General features: G+C 37.4%; 2 protein-coding genes across 5 annotated transcripts in view; one reads left to right on the forward strand and one right to left on the reverse strand.

Annotated features, from left to right (window-relative positions):
* The window catches only part of MAPK8 (mitogen-activated protein kinase 8), a 245,106-nt gene that overhangs the window by 67,228 nt on the left and 165,874 nt on the right, over positions 1–12,004 (reverse strand). The gene's annotated exons all lie outside the window — the stretch shown is intronic.
* FRMPD2 (FERM and PDZ domain containing 2) overlaps positions 1,451–12,004 on the forward strand; it is a 54,233-nt gene continuing 43,679 nt past the window's right edge. For 3 of the 4 annotated variants that reach the window (XM_042818616.1, XM_042818614.1, XM_042818617.1), the window contains exons 1-6: positions 1,451–1,498; positions 2,297–2,423; positions 4,590–4,721; positions 7,779–7,863; positions 10,689–10,839; positions 11,257–11,328. In XM_042818616.1, coding sequence (XP_042674550.1) covers positions 1,466–1,498; positions 2,297–2,423; positions 4,590–4,721; positions 7,779–7,863; positions 10,689–10,839; positions 11,257–11,328 — 600 coding nt within the window. In that variant the 5' untranslated portion in view covers positions 1,451–1,465. Of the gene's footprint in view, positions 1,499–2,285; positions 2,424–4,589; positions 4,722–7,778; positions 7,864–10,688; positions 10,840–11,256; positions 11,329–12,004 lie in introns of those variants that run through there. The other variant, XM_042818615.1, reaches the window with a different exon arrangement.

The raw sequence follows: 12,004 nt of genomic DNA on the forward strand, positions 1-12,004 counted from the left end.
CTTTCAGCGCACCAGAATTCCTCCACAGACAGAATAAAAACCAGCGCATCGGACTAACAAAGGTGAGGTATACTACAAAAAAGATCTTGATAAGACCTTGTGAAGAAAAGGTTGTGGGGTTTCATGCAGCATACCAGGTATCTACTGTCAAAACTGGTTTCTAATGATGTTAAACAAATCTGGCTACAATTGGAAAAATTTATGTATAAAGATTTCATAAAGGGTCTCCCTTTCTGTTTTGACAGATGTTGGTGTATTCCTTAGGAATGACTCTCTATTGGTCAGCAGACTACCAGGTTCCTCCAAACCAGGCCAGTAATATAAACATTTTTGTTTTCTTTTATTCTATCTCACTCTTGGTATGGTCAAAGACTGATAAGTGTAACATGAAGTCTCAGTAAAAGTGGCTATTAGTTTTGGACCACAAAAAGAATATGGCTGATTGGATTGTTTGTATAAAGGCACAGGCTTTATAAAAAATACCAATTCTTGCAGATAAGGAATTTAGTTAGGCCTCTTATCTCTCCTTTCTTTATTTTATTTTTCCTTTTTGAGAAGCAGAACTGTTTCTATTACGATTAATTTTCTTTTAAAAGTAAAGATTACTTGTTCAAAGACCATAATAAGAAATTCCCTAAGATAGGTAGGGCTGAAAGAATAATCTTCATTTCCACATGATTCTGGTGCTTCACATGTGTTTTTTCAAAGAATGGATGAGATGATGGAATAAAAACTTCTGGACACATTCTATTGCTAAGTGGAACTTTGCATATCTTGCTTGTTCATAAACTTTTCAAAAATGTGTAGCACACATTTCACTTCATTTCTATACCCATACTTTGACTGCATGCTCTTAACTCGGAAAGCACTACTTTCAGAGGTTATACATGGTATAAGGGAAAAGAGTCCAGAAGTTTAATGACTCTAAAATTTCAGTGTTTGGTCTCTATGGCAACAGTTTTGGCTTGCATAACTTCTTAACTTTATTAAGCTAGTGCTTATTACATGAATCTTTATGATGCACAGTCTAACTAGCAAAGACATGGAGCAGACTGAGTTGCTGGCTGTCACCTGGAAGCTTCTACACAAACTGATGGTCCTCCTTGTATATACCAGTTCCCTTCAAGGCTACCCTGTATCCCATTAGAGACTCCATTTAGTGCTGTTTTACTGCCTGTTCAGGATTGTCACAAAGTCTAAAGGAAGTTAATGCCCATTTCTCACTCATAATGAAAGCCTTACTGATCCCAGTTTAGACAGGATTTCAGATGACTGTGAGGTGTGACTTAACTGTACCTCCATGTTGAATCAGTCCCTCCAGCTGAGTGACCAATTACACAGTCTGTTGCTAACACTGTGTGAAGATCTGCCATATAAAAGACTTTCTCCTGAGTCAATTCTGGAAGTATGTGAAGCACATCAGAAGGAATCTTCTTCCTTACCAGCAAATATCTGCATAAAGAAAATGGTCCAATATGTCCTGGAAAGTGTCAGTGAGGTAGGTACTATTCTCCTACTTAATCTCCTTTTCAATGCATGCTTGTCCAAGTTAAAGTGAAATTTGTTTCTAGGCTTCTATGCAGAAAATTGAGTGGGTATGTGTATGAGCCAAAAAAGCAACAAAATCATTTCTCATGCCACAATCCTGGGAAATTATAGACGTCCACCTTTTGCACTTGCACTAGACTGCTGGATTTCTGTAAGTCTTTCCTTTGATTAATAACTGAAACTACCTTAACCTCTACTGAGACTTCATATTCACCAATGAATGGACTTTACACAAGAGAAATTTTCCCATTACCACTTTGGCTTCAGACTTTCTTTGTGATATTCAAAGGAAACACTTTTATACCACATTGAGAATTTCATTTAACTTCCTTAGCTGGTGGAGAACATTTACAGTACAACTCTGCCTGACTATGAAGCCTTAAATAAGTGAACAATTGAGTGTTTTTCAAGCTCTGAAATATCAGCAAACAATTTTTGTTGATAAGCTGAATGAAACTGAAACACATTGCAAATATTTCTTCTGCTTTCAACAAGTATTCCTTAGCATTCTGAGGGGACTTTTGCCCCTGTGCTATTACTCTATTTCCCACTGCAACAGAAGGTATTCCTTAAACATCCAGCACAAAAGCACAAAGCCCTCAAAGGTTGGTCCTGCTTTGTGAAGCCTGCCTAAGAAAATAAAGTTGCTTACAAAATGCAAATCAGCAAAGGGCAAGGATCACTTTCTAATGAGTGTCTGAAGTCCACGTATCACGTGACATTGACTTGCAGTACCATTGTTTTCTAGGTAGAACGAATAGCCACTGAAGACAGTACAACTTCTCAGCTTAATAGAAGTCACATGATAAGGAAGAGGCTACATGAGAAAATACCAGACACCTCACCACTGTTCTCCCAGATGAATTTTCACCAAGGTAAAGTAAATCTCTAGTCTGAGATGCCTAACAGCCATTTTTGACTCTCTCTCAAGTCAGGTGAATAGTCTAATTTCATGTTGCTCTGATTACATGCAGTGTTGAATGGGATATTTATTGCTTTACGTTTAAATGACTTAATAATGGAAAGACTCAGGCAAGTCAGCAAGATTTCTCTTCCTTATTTTCTCCAATAACAGTAGTCTGAATGCTGTGAAGCAATGATAACAAATCAGCTTGCACATATTTGACTCTTAAAGCAGTTTGCATAAGAACTGCATATAAAACAAAAGTGCTTTCAGCACTGCTTCTTTGCTCTCTACACTTCAGAGTATTTTCAAAGATCAAGAGTGGAATTCTGTGATGATATCCTATGGCCATTAAAGTAGATATATTTATCCTTCCTATTTGATTACTCAAACAAAGATTTCTGGTTTCTTTTTAATATTTTAGTTCCATTTCTCTGTACAAAACATGTTTTGTAATTTCACATATACATTGCTGGAGTAATTTCAAGACAGAAGGCCAAATCCTGCTCACCGTATATTTAAGCCAACATAAACTGATTTCACATTTCATTTGATTAAAATCAAGATTTTCTTATCTCTCAGTAGTTCTCCAATTGTAACTAAGTATGGATTTCAGGTTCAGATGAGTTCTTTTTTCTAATTCTTTTCTCTTTTTATCTTGTTTATACTGTTCTCTTTAACAGAAATCTCTGGGCTTGGGACAAGGGAAGGGTTGACTCTGGCCCAAAATGTACAGATTTTTTTTGGATGCTCAGCATTAAGTCTATGAACAATGCAATAACTGCTTTGCAAATCACATAATTTCCATTAATTTCAGCTAGAATTAAGCACGTGGTTAAATTTCTATGCAACTTCTTTATTAGGTGTTCACCACAAGAAAAGGAGGTCCATTTGAAAAGATAAAGCCAATGCATCCTTAAATCAAAGTGATTCAGGAAGTCAGCTTATAAGTTCATTTTTGCTTGAGCTGGTTAAACTGCTGCCCAAAGGGATGGTTCCATCCTTAGCTGCCTATTAGACTCCAATTCTTGGATCCAGTGATTATGTATCTGGGATGAGTTCTTTGTTTTTTAGTGGGTCAAGCAATATGGCTTGTTGAATGAATCGGTACATCAATTACATTGAGAATGTGTGAGCCAAACATTATGAGGCAGCATTTCATTTATTCTTTTAAATTTCAGTTAAAAAATGATCATCTTTTGAGATTCTGGAAAAAGTCAAGTGAAAATGCTAAAGTACAGTTAGGCTGCAACAGCAATATTTAGGATTACTCCTTAATCATAGAATCATAGAGTCTTAGAATCATAGAGTCATAGAATTATAGAATTATAAGGGTTGGAAGAGACCTGTGGAGGTCATCAAGTCCAACACCATGCTAAAGTAGGGTCCCTATCATCAACTGAACAGAAAAGCTTCCAGATGGATCTCAAATATCTCCAGAGAAGGAAGGAGACTCCACGGTGTCTCTGGGCAGCCTGTCCCAGTAGTCTGTCACTCTCACAGTCAAGAAGTTATTTTGCATGTTTGTGTGCAATTTTCTGTGTTCTAGTTTTTGCCCATTGCCCCTTGTTCTATTGCTGCACACCATTGAAAAGAGCCTGGCCCCATCCATTTGACTCTCACACCAAAGATATTTGTAAGCATTGATGAGATCCCTTCTCAGCCTCTTACTGCCAGGCTGAACAGACCCAGACCATTATTAATGGAATTTTTGCAGCTGATTCTGATAATGGATTGTGCCTAGGCACCGTCCATTCAGCACACAGAAAGAGTAGCTTATAGCTGAAGGTTTTGGGCCTCCAAATATAAGAAAGGAGATCTTCTTTCTAGGTTATCTGACTTTGCAACCTTTCAGTTAAGCATGCAGAATACAATTAATATATTAGATTTGTTTTATTTGGTATGGTTGAGAGCTGTGATAACCGAGACAGAATAAGATTATGGAAGGCCAGAGGTAAAATTACGTTACCAAGTTTTTTCAGTCCTTAAGGAACTGAAGTCAGGGTTAGAAGACAGACGAACATGGATTATGTAAAAGTTAGTCAAGCCAAATGTTATTTATGCTGTCATTCATCACAGAGATACAATGATTTATAATTGAAGTGTGTGATTCACCTTATTTCCTTTCTATTTCCAGACAAAGGGTCCAGATTAATGAATTATAGTCGATCAACAGAAGATTACAGACAACTCTCTGTGGACTACAGTGACACTAACAGCATTTCAGAAAGTACATCTTTGATACTGTCTAACCGAGGACACAGAAGAGGTAAGATTTTCCTGAAAGATTATTGTTATTAAACTACGTATTCTGCTTTTTGTCCCCCGAAACATGAAACTACCTACATACTGCCAAGTGACAGGAACTCCCATGCCCTTGTAACTATATGTCTAGGGAGATATGTTTGACTAAGCATCAGGGAAGAACCTTTTATACTGGTTTCTTTTTTACCTGTGTCCTACCAGGCAGCACCATCACCTCTTTCTTGCTTTATGCCTCTGCCAGATGAAGCTGTTGAGCAGATCACAGACAAAGCCTGACAGCATGTTTCTGCCATCTGGCGTTTTGAAACAGATGAGATGCCATGCAGCTCCCCCACGTTGATGGCAGTGTCAAGACAGCAGCACTGAGATCAGTTGAATCTTTGAAAAATACCTGACACTTACATGGTGGGGATTAATGTTTCTTTAAGTTCATTCAGAAACTAAAACTGAGAGCTAGAGAAAACAAACAAACTAAAAACAACAAATAAACAAACCACTTTCTGTTTTGTTATCATTTTGTCTTAAAGCTATTGTGTATTTCCTGTTCTGCATGTTGTTTTCATCATGATAAATGCCAGGTTGCTACGCTGCTCTTCTGATTTATTTTGTCTAGAGACACGAGGGTTGGAATTTTAACTGTATTTTCAACCCTTTTACGGCAGGAACAGCATGAATGAAGCTGCTTGGCAGAGGATCCATTCAGTGAAGACACTGTGGTAGACATCAGTCAGGGTCCATTAGTAGCCAGAGTCTTATCTCCTGCTGTGGCAGGGATTCAGATGTGCTCTGTAGCATGTATGTGTCTTTCATCCCAGAAATTTTTTTGCTAAGGCAATAAATCTAACATCTACCATGTCAATTATCATGCAACAAGGTATGCACACCAACTGTTAAGTTTGCTGATGCCATAAATAACAGATAACTGCTGAGTTTTTCTTGCTTTTTCTCACTGGGGAGCATTAATTTTCGTTTCTGATATATAGCTGCTGACTATCATGAAATCTGTAGGAACATATTACCCATTCTCCTTCAGATTTGACAAGTTTAAAATTTACTAGGTGAAAATGAAAGGCATGAAGTCTGATCTCAAAGAATTAATTTCCTTCAAAAACAGAGCAGAAAACTTGGGTGCACACTGCCTAAATGGAAGTCTGCCAGGAGATAATCTACCAAGACAAATAGAATATACCCAGGAAAATTAACAAGTAGAGCAGCCTCTCAGCCCTGTGTCCCAAAGAAGAGAAAGGCGAGAGTACTTGTGCTGCTTCTGTTGATGCTTTCTTCCTGTGAAAGGTGCTGCTCAAGAATTGCATTCAATATGGCAGCAAATAAAAACCTGTAAGGTACCATGGCTGTCCTGCTGAGGCTCACACATGTCAGTCATTTACCTAGCAGCACGTGGTGAAAGTAAGCTCAGGAGACTGCTTTGAAAGTTTTTTGCTTTTTTTTTTTTTTTGAATTTTGGTCATAAACTTGGGAAAGGCTCGTTTCAGTAAACCTGAGTGAACCACTGGTAGGAGTACTCAGAATGCTGTAAAAACATCTAAAAATGAAGGAAGAAAACTTGACTGTGAGTGCTTGTTTTCCACAGATGTTATTGCCTGAGATAATGTATTAAAAAAAAAAAAGGCATTCTTCTGCTAAAAGAAACATTACCTTCTGGTAGAACATCATTATCAGGAGAGATCAGTATCTCTATCTAGTCTGGACTTTAGAAGCTCGCTTAATATATAACAAATTAATCATCTACAGAGTCAACTTCTCTGAAGCCTGCATGTTAACCTTAAAGATCAGGAATGTATTGGATTTACTATCAAAGCATGACAGTCTGGCCACTGAAACTAGCCAACTTGGCCCAATGCCACAACAGCTAGGAGTGAGAAAACTAAGGGAAATGTTATGTTCTTGTCACAATATATATACACAAAAATGTAAAATCTCTGAGTAGATAACTGTGAAGGCTTTGTCATGAAAAATCATGTCATTTTAGAACATGAGACTGTACCTTAACTTTTGTACCTAGGCTTGAATATTAGGCTCATCTCATATCTTACACTTTGTCAATACCATCTGCAGCATAAAAAGAAAGTTTATGCACATTTTAGCAATGTGACTTGATGTTGTAGGTTGTTAAATTGCAGTTGGTGACTGGTACACTGAAATCTATCGCTGTGTTTTCATTCTGGAATTCAGAGAGAAGTCTCAGACTGTAGTTATGCATACTTCATCTGCAAGAAAAGTTGTCCTATCTCAGCTTAACTTATCAGCTCTGTTGTTCTGTCTAATTTGTGATAATTTGATACACAGTTCTTTAAATCAGATCAGTGAAATGATCCAAGTGGAGACAAATTTAACATTAACCACTCTTCCTTGAGGGATTTAAAAGACCTCCGACGCTGGTAAAAACATTCATGAAACTACCACTTGCATTACCATTTCTGGTTCTATCTCTACTTTTTATTTTTCACTTACTGGGACAAAGAAATGCTTATTCTTTATCTAGCACCAGAGTGGAACGAAGGTGAAAAATTTTACAAATCTTATTTGTTCATGACTCAAACTATGCTATATCATTACTAGATTTTTATGGTGTAAAAACACAATATACTTGATGTAGCAAACAACCGATGGACTATGTATAAATAATTTTAATTTCAGTGATTTTATATCTTGCTCTTATTAAAGCAGACAAGTTTCATGGCTTATTTACCCAGGTTTTGTACCTGAAAATGGAAGAAGGAATACTATACGTAATTTCTGAAGAGCAAAAGCTGTTTCACAGATTACTTGAAAGCATATGGAAACAATGGGCATTGTACACATGCAGCTATTTTCTGTATTACATCCTCCTAACGGGTTACAAAGAGGAAGTAACAGTGACTACAGAACTGGGGAATCCTTCTGGTGTAGTATTCACATAGCCTTATCAAATAGTTATTTATCATGCCCAGGCAAGGCCATAAGAGAGAAAGTGGTCAGACTAAATTTTCTGCTTATTCTAATTGTCCCAAGACTGCTGCTACAATTTCTTCAACCGTGACACTTCCTGCATTCCTTTCAGGGAGAGTTACACAGACACACAGGTCATGGGACCCCACCCTTAGTGGATCAAGGACACAAAGCAGCTACAAGCTCTTCATAAACAGGTAATCAAAACTTATATTCCTGAAGACAGAGGCTGTTTTATTACCAAATGAGGCAGAGAGCTAGTGTGGCAGTGTCATTATTGGAAAATACCTGGATCGCCAACTGAATCTGTTACGATAACAGATACTATTTACTTAGAAATTAAAGTGCACCTAAGATCAGTTTGGCTTTAACCAAAATTATACAAATGCTTTAAGGAAATTGAGCTCCAGCCCTGAGCAATCCACGCAAAACATACACACTGAAATTATCCACTTTTACTCTTCACCACTGTGTTCTCCCAGATGTTACTGTCCTCTCAAAATAGTTGCACAGCTTTACACAGCTGTCCCTACTGTCAAAATCAGACACTGTGGAAAGGAAAAACCTGACACAATTTCCACAGACATGTAGTGGTAAAAAGGTACGAACAGTCACTGCTTCTACTGGAAAGGCATTTTGCAGAGTATCTATTTGTCTTCATTCAGATTTTGCATCTGAGTCTTGCCTTGCTCTCACATTAGCAGAGGCCTGATCTGTTCTGAAGCTATGCAATACTACACCTGTGCATGACAGATATTTCAGTAGATTATTTTCACTTCCGTCTCAGTTCTCAGACAGATTTACATCACTAGTATCAATCTTATCTCCAGACCTGCACTTTTGAGGAGTTACAGGTAACCTGGGAACATAAACAGTAAAGACCTCTGCTCTGTCATGAGAATTAGCCTCATTTCAGCCTTGGAAATACAACAGTAGCCTTGTGCATATGCAAGGACAACAGAGGATTGTACAATTGATGCTAGCTCATTTTCAAAAGCCAGCTAAAACACCACTACGTCCAAGAGTTTTCTAGACTAGGTGTTATCGTGGTGCAGTTATAATCAAGACTCAATAAATGGAGAAGAGATGTAGGTGCTGTTAGCCTCTAGGCATCACAAAGACCAGAATCCCATAGTTAAGCACTGTATAATCCCTACAGACATCCCATTTAAGTTGAGTTCTTGACCCAGTTAATCAGGAGTTTCTTCTTTTAACCATGACATGAGTAATTTAGGCCCACAGGAAATGCTCAATTTAGATCAATTCCCAATTAAATGTATCCCAAATAAACAGTTTGAACTTCCTGGTAAACCAGCCATGATAATCTGATTTATGGGAGATACCTCATTGTACCTCTGAACCTGTACCAAGCAGGATGCACTACAGTAGCAGCTTTTGTAAAGGAAGAACTGTATCTAACTACACATGTGTATATATGTATATACTGAAACCTATATATACATCACACACCTGGCAAATATATCAGTAGAAGATTTATTTATTGAGTGTTTTTGGAGTAACTTCCATGCTTCTGACTACCAATCTGGATATCAATCTGACATTCATGATCTAAAATAGTGCTGACAAGAAAATGTTCCCCTCCTCTCCTGAAAGATGATCACTCTTTTCCAAATTTCCAACAAACCCTTTCCCATAAAACTTCAGGAACTGTAAGCCTCACTTTTAGTTGTAAGCACCTGCAATTGAATTTCCAGCATGATCGTTGACTCTGTTTCACATACAGTAACAACAGCAGAGTGGAAATAATTTGTTTGGAACCTGCTAGTTCCCTATGTCAGGCAGCCAAGACAAAACAAAGTAAGTACTTACTGCCTACAAAACTTACTCACATAATCACTCTCTGTAAGGAGTCCAATCATCATAATTTACAACTCACAGTCCTAAATTTAAGCTTACCAGTCTATGCAGGGCTACAGCCTGTACATAAAGAAGATACAGGTGCCAAGTCTGGTATCAGTCACTCTGCAGGACTAATAACATGAAATGTTTGCCACAGGAAAATATAGTCTTGCTGATACGATCTCTTGAGTTGTGAGCCAATAGCATTTTCATAGCCACAAATGTCACTTGAGGTTATTTTTAGGGATATTTCATAGTAAAACCTCTTTCCGAGGTTAAATTGCTTGAGATGACAATACTTGTATATTTGTGTAAGTAGAGAAATATAAACTACTCCAACAAATTTGATAAAAAGCTTTTGAAACTCTCTGTCTCTCTGAAGCAACTCCATCACGCACACAATAAAAGGATAAAAGAAACAAAAACCCTTACTTCATTGTAATTTTGGCAATTCTTAAAAATATAATTAACAATAATCCATGATGACAAAATCTTTCCTTCTGTACTGCATAAAGATTCTTTCTTGATTAGTAAGCATACATTAATTACACTGCAAGCTTATTCTAGGCGTACATTTGTCTGCTCACATGGAAAATACTATTAATTTGTGGGTTAAAAGTACAGTACAAAGATGGCTTTCTGATCTTAGATTTCACACATCTTTTAATTAAACTGAAAACTCCCTCAGTTCCTTAAGACATTAATTTATGCTAATGAATTAAAAAATAATTTAATTCCCATTCCTGGAAAATTCTAAATAATGTAATAACAAGTATTATTTCTGAAGCTTTTTTGTTTCAAAAAAACATTAAATGAGATCTTGATTTCTTCCTGTAGACTTCCCAGAAAGCCCCAGAAATATATGGGGCTAACTCCTGTGCCTGTTGCCTTCACTGGACTTAGGCCAGCAAGATCTGTCTCACCAAATGAAGAAAGAACTGTTACTGAATTAAAGAGTAATTTTGATTTGTTTATAATTTGCATCATTAATATTATATCTGATAATCTCTTTTCCTTTAATGATGTCAGTACATAACAACTTGTAGCTGACATTGTCCTGGTTATCATAAGATTCTGTCATCGATGTACCTTAACAAGGTACAAGCCTGTCTTGTTTTGCTGCATTCTGGATATCCTTCTCACTGTTACATCTCCTTTGAAGGTCAGTCAGTGCTGTAGAAGAAATCCCTGGTGGAGCTCATAGGAACAGCAGACACAACTTGCTGAGTTTAGGCTCCACCTTCTCTGTGTCTACAAAGGACTACACAGCAGCTGCTACATCACAGAAATGTTTGTTCCAAAGGAAGGAAAAGGTGACTAACAAAAAGCGTGTAAACTGATCTCAAAATGTAAATATCACTAAAGAGAAACTTTATGTTCTACTGTCATTCATTAATGACGTGCATATTAGCTACTGAGTCATCACTTTAGCTGAGTCTCCTAAACTTACAAAGTCCAGATTAGTCATGATCCAGTTGTGATAACTCAGAACTAAAGACAGTGAAAGGTCTTGTATGTAAAGACTAAGCATATTTAGGCCCCAGAGTAAATGAACAGGAGAGAGCTCCGACAGATGGAAGTCTTAAGTCAACATTTGCACCAGAAAAGTCCCTGAAGTCATTTAGGTGCAGCACGTCAATCAACAAAAATGGGTTCAATTGGTACCATTGCTAGGGATCTTTGTTATGTTAAAGAGACATCTTTTACACTTCTGAATTGTCTCCTTACAGTTCTCAGGTCCAGAATTCATTATTTTGTCAAGTGAACCACCAGTGACTTTACAGCTGCCCGGATCAATTGTGGTAAGTACAAGCATTAAGAATTTGAAGCTAATTTTATGATCTTTGAGTTGGGACTCTTTCTAAGTTTCATCTGAGTCCCATTCCAGTTCTCTTGCTATGTCCTCTTTTCAAACAGAATTAGAGTTCCTGCACAAGTACTGAGACTTGAAAGCAGACCATTTAATTTTCAGTGCAGCATAACTATCTCTGTTGCAGTGACTGCTGTGAAAATAGCTGAATTCATCTTTCTCGGATAAGAATGCTGTTATTAGTATAAGACTTTTGAGACTAAGATTATACAAGAAATTACCAAGGTGACATCTAGAGCCAGTTTACTGGACTCCTCCAGTTTGCAAGCGTACCCTTTACCATTCTTAAGATAAAGCTAAAGTCTGACGGCCTACAGCAGTAAATATTAGAAAAAAAGAACCAAACAACTGGGATTATCTTCAAATCTAGAACAAGTCCTGATGATTGCAGAATCCATTTTGTCGAGATTCCCTGTTTTTTCTTTTGTTTGCTTGTTTCAGTTTTTGCTTTGCTTGTTGTTGGCTGGTTTGTTTTTAATCGGACACGTTTGGGATACGATATGATTCATGGTAGTGGAGGCAGGGATTAGAATAGTGTTGTGGCCAATTTCATCAGGTTGTGTAGGGACTAGAGACCAGGGCCTTAGCAATAAAATGCTGTGGAGTTT

This window comes from Centrocercus urophasianus, unplaced genomic scaffold, assembly GCF_019232065.1.
Source record: "Centrocercus urophasianus isolate 14NV4802_14NV808 unplaced genomic scaffold, USGS_Curo_1.0 seq_17, whole genome shotgun sequence".
Lineage (NCBI taxonomy): Eukaryota > Metazoa > Chordata > Aves > Galliformes > Phasianidae > Centrocercus > Centrocercus urophasianus.